Below are 19,658 nucleotides of genomic sequence, written 5' to 3'. Positions count from 1 at the left end.
CAACAGCTTTACCGGCATATTTAACTTGGACAGCATTGGCCAATCAGGTGGTCCAACAAACAGGCAATGATGTGACCACTTAAAGAGAAACAATATAGCTTCGAATGTCATTTAATTTTTAAAAAGAATCAAATAATATTCGGCAAAACCCTTTTAAGTGAGCTGTACGGAAAGCGAAAAATGCTTCCGTTCTCAACTAACATATTATTCTAATTACAAACAAGAGCGATGAAAAATCCTAACTTAAAAACAAGGTAATTTTTCTGAGCGAGGTAAGTGCGATTCAAAAGCATACTGTAGAGATTTCGCCGTATTGTTGAACACTCAAGCCACTGAAGGTATTATTAATTACAGTCAGCCATCTGGTAATCTCTTAGCTCCTTCCTTACCCGAATCCGAGAAATACATTTCAGTTCTGGAACTGTCTACTGCTACGTTGATAACGAGTCGATGAAAGAGAATCTACGGAGCCACTCACGTGCCGCGTTTTCTCCTCTTCTTTTATGATGATCCGCTCTACATCGCGCCAGCGTTAGACAATGACACGTGAAAAAGCTGCATGCGTTGGTTCCAGTACTTCCGGCTGCGTAAGTCTTGTTATTTCTCGCGACAAATCCCTTAACTGGGCTCCAGATCAGTTCTGTTAGGTTAATATTGTAATGGTACAATGGAAAATGTAAAAATCCAGCATTTGTATGGTGTGCTTGATGTTGCGAAAAGGATTGTTTTCATGTTTATTCGACACTTACCAGAAAAATGGTTCAAATGGTTCTAAGCACTATGGGACTTACGTTCTGAGGTCATCAGTCCCCTACTTAAACTACTTAAACCTAACTAACCTAAGGACATCACACACATCCATGCCCGAGGCAGGATTCGAACCTGCGACCGTAGCGGTCGAGCGGTTCCAGGCTGTAGCGCATAGAACCGCTTGGTCACTCCGGCCGGCTGACAGCACTCTTGTTCGTGTGGGACTACATGTATGGCGTAAAACAATGGATATGGTCCGAACAAGCAGTACTTGGTTTTCTCCTAAAAATTAAATTCTTATGTTTTCTTAATTTAAGCAACCTTTATTAACACTCTTTCATAAAACATCGATGATTAAGAATTTATATTTGAAATGAAAACAGGAATTTTGCGTGCACTGTGTAAACAGAAACAAAAAGTTGTGCATTATTCATAAAAATGATGATGAATGTTACAATTACGAAATGTAGGTATTTCAAATTGAATGAAAAAAGGGATATCGACGGCGAGATACGGACCAGCGCTTATTGAATACAACTGCTAATCAATCTAATACGCTACCGAAGGCGCTACAAGTCAAACGCACTTGCCTATTCTGCTGTATGAAATACGATACCTCAGAAAACTTCAAAGCCGATTTCTTTTCTGTACATTTATGAAAAACATTAAGAACAACCTATTTGTCGGCATTTTTTACCGTGTTCCACTCGCGTGTTTCACTACGGAGCAGGAAGCAGCCTCAGCCATTTTCGTAAGTGCGTATAAACGGCAACACATGCGGACCACAATAGTACAGAAGCTGACTACACACGATATTTGAAATAAAAACTACATAGTTAAAGCGTGATGAAGAAAAACGTTGATTGCTGTCAATACATTGAAATATCTTAAAGTTTCACTTAACGTAACTTAGTAATAAGATATCTAATACATAAGTAGGACCTACTTCCAAGAGCTAAACAACACCAGCTTACGTGTGCTACGGTTTCTGACCAATCATTGCCTTTGTGTTTGTTTACATCAGGTTTACTCTTACGATGAACAGAGTATAGTAGAATAACTGAATTTATACAACAATTTCTATCTGAGCGCAAATTTAAAAGTGTGTGCCCTTTAAAAACAATCTACCTTGATATGTTTATAAAGCCTTTAATTTGGGTTGTTTTATGCTACGAGCCAGATTGGAACTAATATGATGTTGATGTTGTTGTGGTCTTCAGTCCAGAGACTGGTTTGATGCAGCTCTCCATCCTACACTATCCTGTGCTAACTTCATCGTCTCCAAGTATCTACTGTAATCTGCAACATTCTGAATCTGCTTAGTGTATTCATCTCTTGGTCTCTCTCTATGATTTTTCCCTCCACGCTGCCCTGTAATACTAAATTGGTGATCCCTTGATGCTTCACTACATGTACTACCAACTTCTAGTCAAGTTGTGCCACAAATTCCCCTTCTCCCCAATTCTATGCAATACCGGATTAGTTACGTGATCTACCCATCTTCAGAATTCTTCTGCAGCACAAGATTTCGGAAGTTTCTATTCTCTTCTTGTCTAAACTATTTATCGTCCATGTTTCACTTCTATACATGGCTAGACTCCATACAAATACTTTCAGAAATGACTTCCTAACAATTAGATCTATACTTGATGTTAACAAATTTCTCTTCTTCAGAAACTCTTTCCTTGCCATTGCCAGTCTACATGTTATATCCTCTCTGCTTCGACCACCATTAGTTATTTTGCTCCCCAAATAGCAAAACTCATTTACTACGTTAAGTGTCTCATTTCCTAATCTAATTCCTTCAGCATAACCTGATTTAATTTGACCACATTCCATTATCCTCGTTTTGCCTTTGTTGATGTTCATCTTATATTCTCCTTTCAAGACACTGTCTATTCCGTTCAACAGCTCTTCCAGGTCCTTTGCTATCTCTGACAGAATTACAATGTCGTCAGCAAATCTCAAAGTTTTTATTTTTTCTCCATGGATTTTAATTCCTACTCCGAATTTTTCTTTTTTTCCCTTTACCGCTTGCCCAGTATACGGATTGAATAACATCGGGGAGAAGCTACAACACTGTCTCACTCCCTTCTCAACCATTGCTTCTCTGATGTGCCCCTCGACTTTTATAACTGCCATCTAGTTTCTGTACAAACTGTAAACAGCCTTTCGCTCCCTGTATTTTAGCTCTGCAACCTTCAGAATTTGAGAGTAATCCAGTCAGCATTGTCGAAAAGTTTTTCTTAGTCAACAAATGCTAGAAACGTAGGTTTGCCTTTCCTTAACCTATCTTTTAAGATACGCCATAGGGTCAGTATTGCCTCGCGTGTTCTAACATTTTTACGGAATCCGAACTGATTTTCCCCGAGGTCGGCTTCTACCAGTTTTTCCATTCGTTTGTAAATAATTCGTGTTAGTATTTTGCAGCCAATACTTATTAAACTGATAGTTCGGTAATTTTCACACCTTTCAACACCTACTTTCATTGGGATTGGAATTATTACATCCTTCTTGAAGGCTGATGGTATTTCGCCTGTCTCATACATCCTGCTCACCAGATGGTAGAGGTTTGACAGGGCTGGCTCTCACACGGCTATCAGTAGTTCTAATGGAATGTTGTCTACTCCAGGGGCCTTGTTTCGACTCAGGTCTTTCAGTGCTCTGTCAAACTCATCATGCAGCATCGTATCTCCCTTTTCATTTTCATCTACGTCCTCTTCCATTTCCATAATATTGCTCTCAAGGACATCGCCATTGTATAGACCCTCTATATACTCCTTCCATCTTTCTGCTTTCCCTTCTTTGCTTAGAACAGGTTTCCCATCAGAGCTCTTGATATTCATATAAGTGGTTCTCTTTTCTCCAAAGGTCTCTTTAATTTTTCTGTAGGCAGTATCTATTTTACTCCAGCAGGAATATGGATAGCCCTTATAATAAAACTTATTCATAAACTTTCTCATTTAAGATAGGCTATCTCGATGTTGAAGGTATGAGTAGAAAACATATAGTTTTAAATGATTTTGCAAAAGAGAATATGTTCGATTTATTGTGTTTGAGTGAGCACTGGTGTAAAGGTAATGAAATTTCTTTTCATGTATTAGATGATCTCCTGTTAGTTAAGAGTTTCAGAAGAGAACAACATATTCATGGGGTGTGTCAATTTATGTTAAGCAAACTTTAACAAACAGTAGTAGTAGATTAGATTTAGGCTTTCTGTGTACTGAGTTGCACTTTGAGGCCACAGGTATATATCTTGAAAATTTAAAAATTGTCATTGCAACACTTTACAGGTCTCCCAACGGTGATCCAATAATCTCTTTAGAAACAGTTGGCAACACTACACACTGCAAACACACATATGTTGATCGCCAAATGGCAGTGAAAGTAAAATGTGATGTGACAAATGGTTAAACAACACCTGATTCGGCTAACTGGAGCATGAAGACCAGCAAATACATCTCCAGAAACACATATATGTGTTAGCAGTGCTGGAAATCGCCACTGATGATGCTTCCCAAATAAATGAAGCGAAACGCGTATGGCAACAAACAAACTGCCCTCATTTAGTTGCATAGACGGCACATACCTCCACGAATCTCTTTAGAAAGACTTGAGAATTTATTAAATTTTTTTCATGGACCCCAGTGGAGAAAGTATAGTATAGTGATTGGTGGTGACATAAATGCTGCATTTGATTTAACGAAAGATACACACTGTGTAAATGAATTTCAAAATCTGGTAAGACAATTTAATTTTAGTTTTACGAATTACAATCTTACAAGAGAGACTGCTTGTCTTGACAATATGCTTACAAATGTTAATAGAGATTTAATATGTTCCAATGTAGCTGTTTTTACCCTCTCAGATCACGATTCAGTCTGAGTAGAAATAAGATGGCTGAATATGAAGTCTACAGAGCTAGAAGAGCCTAAAGTGGCCATAACGAGACCAATGACACACGACAATATTTCAAATTTTAAGGTTTCACTCTAGAATTATGATTGGGAAAATTTGTTTAACAATAATAGTCATTGTTGTGCTAATATAATCTTTGATAGATTTTTTCACGCTTTCTTAACTATTTTTGAGACAAGCTTTCCTCAGTACAAATGTAAAGTCAATCCCAACACATGTAACACAAATTAGCATAGGCATAGAAATGTATGGAACACTTTTGAACCATCCAATATGAAAAACAAATTGTTAATATATTTAGAGTTTTATAGACTATACAAAACAGATGAGGCTAAGTTAAAATACTTAAGAGATATAAAGGATTATAAACACGCTATCAATGAGGCTAAGAAACAACATAACTTGTTTAGTATTGAGCCATCCAAAAATAAATGTAAGAGAGCATGGAGTGCAATAAATTCAGTGGCGAAAAGAAAACAAAAAGAAGTTGTAGCAATATCACCAATTGAATTTAATAACTTTTGTGTGCAATCTGTTAATGAAATTTGTGAAGGTAGTGTTAGGCCTCAGGAAACTGTATCTGATATTTTTTTAAATGTAGTAACGTATGTTGTTCATTGAAAGTCAGTTTTTTTCTCAGGGGTAGCACCAGATATTGTTTTAAGTATTGTGAATAATTTTAGCTTTTCTGCTAGTGTAATATATATATATGATCTTTCTAATAACATGTTAAAAAACGTAGCCAGTTGTACAGTACTTTGTCTCATTTATTGTATAAATAAATGTTTAAATGAAGCTGTATTTCCAGAGGTGTTAAAATTATGAAGAGTTGTGCCCATTTATAAGAAAGGAGAGAAAAATTGACATTCTAGTTATCGACCAATAACTCTGACACCAGTTTTTCTAAGGTTTTAGAATCAATTATCTACTACCAGTTACGTGATTATTTGGAACATAACAACATTTTTTCTGCTGCACAATTTGGTTTAGGAAGGGCAAATCTACTGTTCATGCTATTGACTCTTTGATAAAAAAAAGGTGCTTTCTGCTTATGAGAAGAAGAACTTTGCTCAGGCTACATTTTGTGACATAAGCAAAGCCTCCAACTGTGTAGAGCATAGTTCACTTCTCAACAAATTAGTTCATTATGGAATCATTAACAATAATGTAGATGCCATATTTGAACCATTTCTTAATAACTGTAAACAAATTGTGTGTATTGGGAACGAGAGATCGCAGATAGCTGACATTAAGTGTGGTGTGCCATTAGGTTCAGTTTTGGGACCTTTGTTATTCATTCTAATGATAAATGATTTGCCAATTTATATAAATACTCACTCCATCCTCTATGCTGAAGATACTACTTTTTTCAATATTGATTCAGACTTTGATGCCCTTCAAACTTTGACCAAATACATACTATCGCAAGCAGCAATCTGATTTCGAGCTCATGGATTTTTGCTCACTGAGAATAAAAATCAGGAAACAGTATTTAGTTTAAGAAATTTTCCAGTAGAAGACTGCCTAGGTAGTGTTAAGTTTTTAGGTATTGTCATTGATAGTAAATTGTCCTGGGAGCCACACATTGAGTATGTTAGTGTAAGGTTGTCTAGAGTGGTGTACTTGATACGAAATTAAAAAAAAAAAATCATGTACCTTTGGCTTATGTAAGAACAGCCTATTTTGTTGTTTATTTTTTTACAGTATCATATCCTATGGACTTTTGTATGGGGTAATAGTACGCACATTCAGGATGTTTTGGTGCTGCAAAAGAATGTTATTAGGATTATTACAAAGAAAATCGTGCCCACTGCAGGCCATTGGTTATTGACCTAAAAATATTAACTGTAATAAACTTATACATTTACACTGTTCTCTTATACACAAAAAATAGCTTACCAGAATACCAGCTTAGACAGTATCTACACTCCCACTGCACTAGGAATAATAATAAAAAAAATGGTTCAAATGGCTCTGAGCACTATGGGACTTAACATCTGTGGTCATCAGTCCCCTAGAACTTAGAACTACTTAAACCTAACTAACCTAAGGACATCACACACATCCATGCCCGAGGCAGGATTCGAACCTGCGACCGTAGCAGTCGCGCGGTTCCACTAGGAATAATAGGCATATTGACACACCTTACTGTACATTATAGAAAACATTGAAGAGCTGTGAAGTTATTGTTATGAAAATGTTGAACAAACTGCCTGTAGAATGGGTAGAAGCTACACTCGACTTCTTTAAGCACAGATTGTACAGTTGGTTATTGATTAATCCTTTTTACTCAATTAATGAATTTTATGAATGTGAAAACTTGATGTCATAGAAGTAACTGTTGGAGAGTACACCATAATTTCTCTAATGCTGTTAATGTAAGCTGATTTATTCAAGTTTTTGTAATCCTGACGTTGTCTATGGCTGTAATCAGTTGAATGACAATTAAATTTAATTAATTTATTTATTTATTTGCCTCTACATCCTTACGTCCCTGCTTAGCCATTTTGCACTTCCTGTCGATCTCATTTTTGAGATGTTTGTATTCCTTTCACCCTGTTTCATTTATTGCATTTTTATATTTTCTCGATTCATGAATTAAATTCAGTATCTCTTCTGTTACCCAAGGATTTCTACTAGCCCTCGTCTTTTTACCTGTTAAAATTACGAACAACTTCAGTTAGAAAGACCACATAGATAATATTGTCGGGAAGGCGAGCCAAAGGCTGCGTTTCATTGGCAGGACACTTAGAAGATGCAACAAGTCCACTAAAGAGACAGCTTACACTACACTCGTTCGTCCTCTGTTAGAATATTGCTGCGCGGTGTGGGATCCTTACCAGGTGGGATTGACGGAGGACATCGAAAGGGTGCAAAAAAGGGCAGCTCGTTTTGTATTATCACGTTATAGGGGAGAGAGTGTGGCAGATATGATACACGAGTTGGGATGGAAGTCATTACAGCATAGACGTTTTTCGTCGCGGCGAGACCTTTTTACGAAATTTCAGTCACCAACTTTCTCTTCCGAATGTGAAAATATTTTGTTAAGCCCAACCTACATAGGTAGGAATGATCATCAAAATAAAATAAGAGAAATCAGAGCTCGAACAGAAAGGTTTAGGTGTTCGTTTTTCCCGCTCGCTGTTCGGGAGTGGAATAGTAGAGAGATAGTATGATTGTGGTTCGATGAACCCTCTGCCAAGCACTTAAATGTGAATTGCAGAGTAGTCATGTAGATGTAGATGTAGATGCAGATGATCCTCTGCTGCTTTCACTATTTCATCTCTCAAAGCTAACCACTCTTCTTCTGCTGTATTTCTTTCGCCCGTTCTTGTCAATCGTTTCCTAATGCTCCCTCTGAAACTCTCTACAATCTCTGGTTCTTTCAGTTTATCCAGGTCCCACTCCTTAAATTCACAAATTTTTGCAGTTTCTTCAGTTTCAATCTACAGTTTATAACCAATAAATTGTGGTCACGACCACCCGAACGGGACAACGGTAGCCGTATTGGATCGATACCGGCCTCAGTCACTATGCGCTCCAGTTTCAGTAGTGGGCATCCCCTACAAGATGTCATACGTCAGGGAATTTTGTCTCGCACGCAGTTATGTCTTTGGAGGCGGCTACAGATCGGGATAACTCGGCTCGACGGATCTATGAAGCTCTCCTAGCCTATCCACCAGCGCACGAACTGGATATACGGATGCCAACGGCCATCTGGAAGCAGGTATGGGATAATATTAACAACCCATTCCTGCCGTCGGACATCAGTTCGTTGTAATACCGAGTCGTCAATAACACCTTTACAACTGAGCAGCGTCTAGCAGACTTTCACCTCGGCCAGACGAACGAGTGCAGCCAGTGTGGAGCTGCCGATACCAGAGACCACCGTATAGAGTGCGCCTGCGTGTGGGGAGTATGGGAGTTGTGTCGACTGATGGTGGGGCTCATCAACCAGACTGCACCTTCCAGTGTGACACCGATGTGGATTATCCTTCCTGGCCTTAAACTGCACCCAAAAACGAAGTACAGCGCCGTGACGTGGCTACTGGGACACACTGCATACGCCATTTTTGAGTTACAACTCAGTGACGCCGTGCAGTACATGGCCTACTTGTGGGAATGTCATCAACGATTGCACCGTTCACCGCAGTACCGCGAACATTTTGCCAACACTTTATCAGTTGCGTCATTGTATGGATATCAGAGGGCGCTTCACTTACAGTGAATAATTTTGCTAGAAGTATCCCCTTTGTTTCTCTTTTCTAATTTGAGTTTCTCTTAGTTTCTTACGTGATACATTTATTTCAATCTTTGTTTACATTTCGCAACTCATACTGATTTCTTTTAGGATTGTTACTAAAACCTCTCTGTGAACAATTTGTCACACATTTCAGTTGTATTTATTTCTGTTCTTAAAAAATTTCGATTATGTGTAATACTGACCAGTGTGACGTCGGTGCCATTTGTTACGTTATATATATAAAAATTACATATATGTATATATATTTTATATATTTTTCTTTTTAATGTATCAGCATGAATTTTTCCTTTGTTAAAGCATGCTTCTTTCTCCCAGGGATATTATCTTTTCTTATGACTTTTACTTACGTGCATAAGTAAATATGAGATGGGTTCTTGAAGGGCCGCTGTTATTCATGTACCAACTTTAGATTTTGAACGTGATGACTAAAATATGGTTGCCATTAACTGAGTTGAATGTAATTTTGTTAAATGCAAAGCAAGGCTCTAGAGAATTTCGATTGTTGCCGTGGAGCGGCCAAGGTAAAACTTACTGAACTCATGGAATCTGTATAATTTCAAAAATGAACTTTAACGTAAATTAATTATCTGTTGCAATTTAAAAAGATTCTTACAACGAAATCTCTCGCATTTGCAGTTACTGTTAACACTAAAAATAAATTAATACTTCGGCGCGTAATGGCCGACCAGAGGCTGCATCGGAAGATGAGCTTCTCGCAGCGCAAATTACTGAAAAAAATGCTTATTAAATATAATTAGGCACTGCAAGCATTTGAGGTGACAACTATTACAAGGAAATTCAATTTGTCATGACAATAACAAGTTTATTGTATCAAATATACTAATAACTTACATAAAATATGTGTAGCCGCTCAATGGCTGCCTTCCGTATAGCGAAACAAAACAGTGTGTGTGCCGTAAAGTACGTCCTCCCTCCTCGGCCGTACAATCCCGTCTCTTTCGATCCTTTCTTATTTTCATAGACATTAAATAAAGATGCTACTCTCAAATTATCGCTGCATATCAGTTGTTTCAAGAACATTAACAATATCTTTTACACTAATTATATTCATAAAATACACTAACTGCAGTTTACAACCGATAAAAATGTCAATATTTATGTGACGTACCGTCACACCAGCTAAGTGGGAAAGAAGTGATTCTGTAATCTTCCTGTACAGAAAAAGCAACTTATTACTTGTATATGCTGGTTAATTTTCTTGTCCTGTAACTCGTCATCCACTACATTGTAGCAATCTGGAGGTATGTTTTCCTCACCCCCCCCCCCCCCCCCCCCGTCACTTTCAAAACTAGGATGTGGGAACCCGAAACAAATATTGCAGTATCGGACTGCACACAATTTCACAATTTGCCGTAGTAATTGGATTGTGTCATGAAGAACAATACGATATGTTATATATGTTGGCTGTATAAAAATTTTCTTTTTTCTAAACATACATTATTTGTAAGACAGTGTATTGTGTTAAAAATGACGTACCCAAAGAGTACCTTGTTCATCAGACTGATCAGTATGCATTGACAATAGCAAAAATAAATAAATAAATAAATAAATAAAGGTTAAAATGGCTCTGTGCACTATGAGACTCTTTAACATCTGAGGTCATCAGTCCCCTAGAACTTAGAAATTCTTAAACCTAACTAACCAAAGACATCACACACATCCATGTCCGATGCAGGATTAGAACCTGCGGCCGTAGCGGCAGCGCGGTACCGAACTTTTGTTTTTAATCTCGTTTTGTTCGCTTTCACGTTCGTTGCATCTGCTCGGGGCGGACGTTGTAAGAGACCCGTTTAATTTCGTCGTTGATCGACTAACACTCAGTTTCTTTTAGTTACAGAGGGCAGCTAACCCTCTACCGAACACGCTGAGCTACCGTGCCGGCAGAACTGAAGCGCCTAGAACCGCTCGGCCACAATAACCGGCTGTCCAAACTATACTTTTTTTTCTATATTGAATTTCGATTCTCCACGAAGGGGGTGGTGGAGGCTGGCAGCAGCTTAGTACGCTGCTCTTCAGCCTACAGACTTTGTTTTAAAAATGGAGAAGATGATATATAATAAAAAACAGGCGACGAAGGGTAACATGGCGAAAAAATCGTGGAATTTAAAACAGAGAACAAAGGGATGATGGTGCTAATAAAATACACTCCTGGAAATTGAAATAAGAACACCGTGAATTCATTGTCCCAGGAAGGGGAAACTTTATTGACACATTCCTGGGGTCAGATACATGACATGATCACACTGACAGAACCACAGGCACATAGACACAGGCAACAGAGCATGCACAATGTCGGCACTAGTACAGTGTATATCCACCTTTTGCTGCAAAGCAGGCTGCAATTCTCCCATGGAGACGATCGTAGAGATGCTGGATGTAGTCCTGTGGAACGGCTTGCCATGCCATTTCCACCTGGCGCCTCAGTTGGACCAGCGTTCGTGCTGGACGTGCAGACCGCGTGAGACGACGCTTTATCCAGTCCCAAACATGCTCAATGGGGGACAGATCCGGAGATCTTGCTGGCCAGGGTAGTTGACTTACACCTTTTAGAGCACGTTGGGTGCCACGGGATACATGCGGACGTGCATTGTCCTGTTGGAACAGCAAGTTCCCTTGCCGGTCTAGGAATGGTAGAACGATGGGTTCGATGACGGTTTGGATGTACCGTGCACTATTCAGTGTCCCCTCGACGATCACCAGAGGTGTACGGCCAGTGTAGGAGATAGCTCCACACACCATGATGCCGGGTGTTGGCCCTTTGTGCCTCGGTCGTATGCAGTCCTGATTGTGGCGCTCACCTGCACGGCGCCAAACACGCATACGACCATCATTGGCACCAAGGCAGAAGCGACTCTCATCGCTGAAGACGACACGTCTTCGTTCGTCCCTCCATTCACGCCTGTCGCGACACCACTGGAGGCGGGCTGCACGATGTTGGGGCGTGAGCGGAAGACGGACTAACGGTGTGTGGGACCGTAGCCCAGCTTCATGGAGACGGTTGCGAATGGTCCTCGCCGATACCCCAGGAGCAACAGTGTCCCTAATTTGCTGGGAAGTGGCGGTGCGGTCCCCTACGGCACTGCGTAGGATCCTACGGTCTTGGCGTGCATCCGTGCGTCGCTGCGGTCCGGTCCCAGGTCGACGGGCACGTGCACCTTCCGCCGACCACTGGCGACAACATCGATGTACTGTGGAGACCTCACGCCCCACGTGTTGAGCAATTCGGCGGTACGTCCACCCGGACTCCCGCATGCCCACTATACACCCTCGCTCAAAATCCGTCAACTGCACATACGGTTCACGTCCACGCTGTCGCGGCATGCTACCAGTGTTAAAGACTGCGATGGAGCTCCGTATGCCACGGCAAACTGGCTGACACTGACGGCAGCGGTGCACAAATGCTGCGCAGCTAGCGCCATTCGACGGCCAACACCGCGGTTCCTGGTGTGTCCGCTGTGCCGTGCGTGTGATCATTGCTTGTACAGCACTATCGCAGTGTCCGGAGCAAGTATGGTGGGTCTGACACACCGGTGTCAATGTGTTCTTTTTTCCATTTCCAGGAGTGTAGATATGAAGCAAACAGGTAAAATAATAGACACACAATTAAAAAGACACGGCGACAGTCTGGTTTCTGTTCGCAAAAAGACATAAAATTCACACCCAGCGACAGCATGGTTTCTGTTCGCAACACGGGAAAAGACGAAACAACACTGAACAGTCACTGGGAACACTGCACTAAAATATGACATACCACAGCCGAGAGCAGGCGGGGGAGTAGATATTTTCCCCTCCATATTAGAGAGGATATAAAACGTAGACTGGCAATGGCATGGAAAGCGTTTCTGAAGAAGAGAAATTTGTTAACATCGAGTATTGATTTAGGTGTCAGGAAGTCGTTCCTGAAAGTATTTGTATGGAGTGTAGCCATGTATGGAAGTGAAATATGGATGATAAATAGTTTGGACAAGAAGAGAATAGAAGCTTTCGAAATGTGGTGCTACAGAAGAATGCTGAAGATTAGATGGGTAGATCACATAACTAATGAGGAGGTATTGAATAGAATTGGGGATAAGAGGAGTTTGTGGCACAACTTGACAAGAAGAAAGGACCGGTTGGTAGGACATGTTCTGAGGCATCAGGGGATCACAGATTCAGCATTGGAGGGCAGCGTGGAGGGTAAAAATCGTAGAGGGAGACAAAGAGATGAATACAATAAGCAGATTCAGAAGCATGTAGGCCGCAGTAGGTACTGGGAGATGAAGAAGCTTGCACAGGATAGAGTAGCATGGAGAGCTGCATCAAACCAGTCTCAGGACTGAAGACGACAACAACAACAAAATGGGAAAGAAGTGATTCTGTAATCTTCCTGTAAAGAAAAAGCAACTTATTACTTGTATGTGCTGTTTAATTTTCTTATCCTGTAACTCGTCATCCACTACATTGCAACAATCTGGAGGTTTGTTTTTCTCCCCCCCCCCCCCCTCCCCCCCCCCCCTCCACACACACACTTTCAAAACTAGGATGTAGGAACCCGAAATAAATATTGCAGTAGTAGTTGGATTGTGTCATGAAGGACAATATGATATATATATATTGGCTGTATTAAAAATTTCTTTTTTCTAAACATACATTATTTGTAAGACAGTTTATTGTGTTAAAATGACGTATCCAAAGAGTACCTTGTTCATCGGACTGATTAGTATGCATTGTCCCAACACCCACTCAAAGGAACCCTCGGCGCTAGTTCGTGACGTCACGTCAGCTAGGCACGGCCAACGCCAGGTCTGTTGCAGGCATACTCATAATGGTGGTGTCTCCCTCTCTGACACAGAAAAATGTCAAACTATTGGCGGTAGTTGACCAACACTCTTTGTTCTGAGAGATTTCTGCAATCAATTAATTGTGCAATTCATTTCACTTCTTAACAAATAGTGTACTCCTGAACATAATTTCCACCTGTTTTAAGGATTGACATACAGAAACAAGTTCATGGGCCAGCAGTAACAGAATTCGTGCTTCTTTACCTTATCTGTACATCTGAGGAAGTTACGTTTGTACTGGGCTGCTTTTACAAGAAACTGTGCACATATTGGTGCTCTTCTTTAGGTATCTTGGTTGACTATGGGGTGAGGAGCACTGAATGTTAATGAAATGTCTTGTGATTGTACACGTTGGGGGATGGAGTGGGGGACAGAAGAAGAGGCAAAAGAGAGTTTCTCCTTTCGGTTGCAAGAGGGGAATATCTATCTTTTCTAATGTGCGTGTTTAAAAAAGTTTAAGCTCAGCAGTATTTTCGATGTATGAAGCTATTTTGTTTCCTGTTTAGAATTCGTTTCGTTGAAAACGACTGTAATCTAATGACTGGCAACAGTTGGACATTTACACATGTAAATTAGTTCACATTTCCAGTGACGATGTCAAACGACAATAAATAAATAAAAGAAACGAGTTCGTTGTAAGGTGGTTGGGGTAAGTTTGGATGACAAAATGGATCAAGTAAATATAGTTACTTGAATGTAAAATTTCCGAGGCTTGCAACGGGGAAAATTATCTTCTCATATTGATCTACGTTTGTTTCGACATGATTCAGCAATACAGAACTATGATTTTCAATTGTAGCTTTACGATAGTAAGAAAATCTTTCATGTAAATAAAACTGCAGAATCCAAAACAATACCAAACATTTTGTCCAAAAATAAGAGATTTATAGTGATAAGCACGCCCAGGCGTTTCTGCCTGCAACAGACCAGGCGTTCGCCGTGCCTAGCTGACGTGACGTCATCAAGCGCCGAGGCCTTCCTTTGAGTCGGTGTTGATTATCCAAAGTAGACATTTTCCCCTCCACATTATTAGTTACAAGTTTGTAGTTGTTACATTTGAGTTTGATGTTTTTGTAGAAATAATAATAAAAAAGTGTAACCCATCCTGTGGGTAGAGAGAGAAGAAAAAAAAAAGGAGTACGCATCTGCCGCTTGAAATGTCTTACATGTCTTAATATAATATACGAACTGAAAAACAGGAATAAGCATTCGATTGCAATTCCTGTGTACGCCACAGGGGGGCGTTACCGGTCGGTGAACACGCGGTCGGCGACTCGCAGGCACCGGCAGAAGCAGCGACGGTCGAGTCTGCTAACCCGCCGCCAGGTGTCATGGGCAACCTCTGTTCGGCCGGAGTGCTTCACGCCTCTGGTACTTCGTCCGACTCGTCGCCAGGTGGCAGCACCGGCGCGACCGCCGCCGCTGCAGCGGGCAAGAGCGTCCAGTTCGCTGACGAGTGCGGTCGCGAAAGGTCGGGCGGCGGCGATTGTGGGAGGGGCGAAGCGGAGGAGGAAGAGGCAGGGGAGCTGCTGCTCAGCTACGAGACGCGGCGAGAGCGAAGACGCGCCCGGCGCAGCGAGCTGCTGTGGAAGCGCCGCTACGAGGCAAGGCGGGCCGTCGAATTGCAGCGCGGTGGGCGAACAGAGCGCGACCGTCCCGTCACCAGGGACGTCTTCTTGCCCCGCGGCGGAATGAAGTCCTCCTCCAGCAGTTCTTCCGACGGCTCCGCGCCGGTGACCCGCGAGCTGCTCTTCAAACTGCTCGTCATCGGTGACTACGGAGTCGGTGAGTCCGCCCGACAGTGTGTGTGTCTTGTGCGTGATGCTCGCAAAGTGTGCGTTCTGCTCCTTGTAGCCTGTACGCATCTTTTTGCTGCAACAAATTTGTGACACACACGCACCAGCTTCTCAGTCAACCGACCGATCTCTTCATCTGCATCTACGTGGATACTCTGCAAATCACATTTAAGTGCCTGGATCTATTCGCTATCATTTCAATCTCGTATAGCGCGCGGAAAGAATGAACACCTATATCTTTCCGTACGAACTCTGATTTCTCTTATTTTATCGTGCTGACCGTTTCTCCCTATGTAGGTCGGTGTCAACAAAATATTTTCGCATTCGAAGAAGAAAGTTGGTTGGAATTTCGTAAGAAGATCCCGTCGCAACGAAAAACGCATTTCTTTTAACGATTTTCAGCCCAAATCCGGACCGAGCGAGGTGGCGCAGTGGTAAGGCACTTGACTCGCATTCGGGAGGACGACGGTTCAATCCCGCGTCCGGCCATCCTGATTTAGGTTTTCCGTGATTTCCCTAAATCACTGCAGGCAAATGCCGGGATGGTTCCTCTGAAAGGGCACGGCCGACTTCCTTCCACATCCTTCCGTACACCAATGTGACCGATGACCACGCTGTCTGGTCTCCTTCCCCAACCAACCAACCCAAATCCGGCATCATTTCTGTGACACTCTCTCCCATATTTCACGATAATACAAAACGTGCTGCCTTTCTTTGAACTTTTTCGATGTACTCCGTCAGTTCCATCTGGTAAGGATCCCACACCGCGCAGCAGTATTCTAAAAGAGGACGGACAAGCGTAGTGTAGGCAGTCTCTTTAGTAGGTCTGTTACATTTTCTAAGTGTCCTGCCAATAAAACGCAGCCTTTGGTTAGCCTTCCCCACAACATTTTCTGTGAGTTCTTTCCAGTTTAAGTTGTTCGTAATTGTAATACCTAGGTATTTAGTTGAATATGTGGCTTTTAGGTTAGACTGATTCATCGAGTAACCGAAGTTTGAGTTCCTTTTAACACTTATGTGGATGGCACTTTTTGTTATTTAGGGTCAACTGCCACTTTTCGCACCATTTAGATACTTTTTCTAAATCGTTTTGCAGTTTTTCATCTTCTGATGCCTTTATTGGTCGATAAAGGACAGCGTCATCTGCAAACAACCGAAGACGGCTGCTCAGATTGTCTGCCAAATCGTTTATATAGATAAGGGACAGCAAAGGGCCTATGGTACTATCCTGGGGACGCCAGAAATCACTTCCGTTTTACTCGATGACCCTCCGTCAATTACTACAAACTGTGACCTCTCTGACAGGAAATCGCAAATCCAGTCACATAACTGAGTCGATATTCCGTAAGCACGCAATTTCACTACGAGCCGCTTGTGTGGTACAGTGTCAAAAGCTTTCCGGAAATCCAGGAATACGCAATCGTTCTGAAATCCGTTGTCGATAGCACTCAACACTTCATGGGAATAAAGAGCTAGTTGTTTCACAAGAACGTTGTTTTCTAAACCCATGTTGACTGTGTGTCAATAGACAGTTTTCTTCGAGGTTATTCATAATATTTGATCACAATAGATGTTGTAAAATCTTGCTGCATATCGACGTTAACGATATGGGCGTGTAATTTATTGGATTATTCCTACTACCTTCCTTGAATATTGGTGTGTCCTGTGCATCTTTCCAGTCTTTGGGTACGAATCTTTCGTCGAGCGAACGGTTGTATATGATTAAGTATAGAGCTAATGCATCAGCATACTCGGAAAGGAACCTAATTGGTATAGTCTAGACCAAACGACTTGTTTTTATTAAGTGATTTGAGTAGCATCACTACTCCGAGGATATTTACTTCTACGTTACTCATGTTGGCACCTGTTCTCGATTCCAATTCTGAAATATTTCCATCGTCGTATATGGCGACAGAAAAATAAAGATAGAAAAATTTAAAATCAGATTTACTTCGACGAATATTAAACTTCAAAAGTTAAAGTTGCAATGAATGTTACGTGAATGTTAACCCATATCTTGCCAGATCACTTTTTCGTCACCCTGTGTCCCAGCTGCGGTCTAACGGACCGCTATGTTGAAGTGACTTAAAAAAAAACTTCATTCAGCTGTTTCAGTGAAATAGTTCAGCTTTTTTATGTAAAACGTTACATTAATGCCACACAAGAAATATATTCAAATAAATTTTAAAGTTTGTTTTTACGAAAAAACGCATTTTTACAAAACAGCTCCACAAAAAACATATCACATGATAATGCTATGAAAACTCTCTTACCTCGGACCCCATAATTTACATTTTGGTGTATTTTCTTTATACACGTCATAATAAAAATACAAAACTCCCATTAAACATTCAAATAGTGAAAGTTACACTAGTAATGTTCGAGTGCTTCGTTTTCTTCTCAGAGGTTTCCTTTGCGCTCACTGGAAATTTTTGAAGAGAAATCAAGCTAGATTGACTTCTTCAAGCAATGACAAATATGACGTCTTTCTCTTCTGTTTTGGTTGGCTTTGGGTTATTTGGGGGGAGGAGACCAGACATCGGATTAGGGAAGGACGTCGGCAGTGCCCTTTCAAAGGAACCATCCCGGCATTTGCCTGCAGCGATGTAGGGAGATGACGGAAAACCTAAATCAGGATGGCCGGACGCGGGATTGAACCGTCGTCCTCCCGAATGCGAGTCCAGTGTGCTAACCACCGCGCCACCTCGCTTGGTTTCTGCTTTGGGTCACAGGTCCAGTTGCTCTACGACGACTTCTAGTCTTGCTTCTGCTACATCCAAAACACAGCGAATAGATACAGGAAGTTCACGGACTATGTGGTAGTTGTTGACTGGCGTTTATCTGTGGTATCACAGAGTTTCAAGCTTCTACAAAAAAAATTTAAAGCGATACACATGAGTATCGTTTTTGCAGGAATTCGGAAGGACAAACGCATGCACCTCAAGAGGTAGTCCCGGGTTTTAGCTGTCTCTCCTTCCGTCAATTGGACGTAACGTTTAGTCGCTTTTAACTTTTTTTTTCGTCTTAGCTCTACGGTTCTGCCTTGGGCGCGTGTGACCTTAGTTGTTTTGGCACCCTAAAACAAAACATTCACCCCACTTATGTCCAACATGCGGAAAAATGGCCACTGTTCGTCGTTGGAAGAGGCTTCGACGGCCAGTGGTATATGTTTCAACTAAATATATTTCTAGCAGAATCTGTAGCTAAATATTGTCTCCACAATTCTGTCTTCAGCACTTTGATCAGTTATTTCATTCGAGGCTTTGAAAGCTGGCAAAACAAATTCGTCTTAAATTTCGCACGGTTGCTACTCTGGATTATCTTCACTAAAATTTCGTCGTCACTATCTAATCCCACATCACTTCGTAAACTATCATCAAACCATTTTACAACAGTATACGTTCACGTCACATTCAAGTGGCTATTCGCAAAGGTTATCACAGCAGCTTCGGAAAAGAATTAATCAACGCTGTAATCTCCTACCACATCCCTATGCATTAGCAACAGAGTAACAACGCTAGCGGTATGCGAGACCGTACCTAGGACGTTAAGGGTTAAAATAAATGTTAATATGGGTAACAAAGCTTTTTCCCCTTAATTAGGAATGCCGTTAAATAGTTCTAAGCTTTCAGGACTGTCCAGGTATATCTGTGTTCAATAAGCTTACTTGTGTGATAAGTTCCTACAGTAGCCGTAATGGTAGCAGGGAAAAAAATGTGAAGGTTATGTGATTTTTAAAAGAACTTTACTACAGAAAAAGCTGCATTTCATGACTAGAGAAACTAGGGAATAATGTTTTTGATTAATAATGTATGTGAAAACATAAATGTTCCTGCCCCGGAAAATAGATAAGACAGTATCTCTATACATTCTTGGCTTGATATCCTGCTATCTATGTGCAGCTGCGTATATTAACTACACGATTATAAACATGAAATCAGTCTCACATTCTTCAGCTTGTATTTGGCTGGCATATGCTGCTGTTCGATTCTTGCCGTAATAAATTATATAATAAGGGACGGTTTTGCGATAGCAATGTTTTGGATATATTCCACTTTGTACTGTAATGTTGGCATATAGATTTAAGAG

At 41.1% G+C, this 19,658-nt stretch overlaps 1 protein-coding gene across 1 annotated transcript in view; it reads left to right on the top strand.

Moving 5' to 3' along the window:
• LOC126291963 (ras-related protein Rab-32-like) overlaps window positions 1-19,658 on the top strand; it is a 384,077-nt gene that overhangs the window by 22,152 nt on the left and 342,267 nt on the right. The window contains exon 2 of the mRNA XM_049985719.1: window positions 15,011-15,558. Coding sequence (XP_049841676.1) covers window positions 15,011-15,558 — 548 coding nt within the window. The remainder of the gene's footprint in view (window positions 1-15,010; window positions 15,559-19,658) is intronic.

Source organism: Schistocerca gregaria, chromosome 9 (assembly GCF_023897955.1).
Source record: "Schistocerca gregaria isolate iqSchGreg1 chromosome 9, iqSchGreg1.2, whole genome shotgun sequence".
Lineage (NCBI taxonomy): Eukaryota > Metazoa > Arthropoda > Insecta > Orthoptera > Acrididae > Schistocerca > Schistocerca gregaria.
This window is presented reverse-complemented; position numbering and strand designations above follow the sequence as displayed.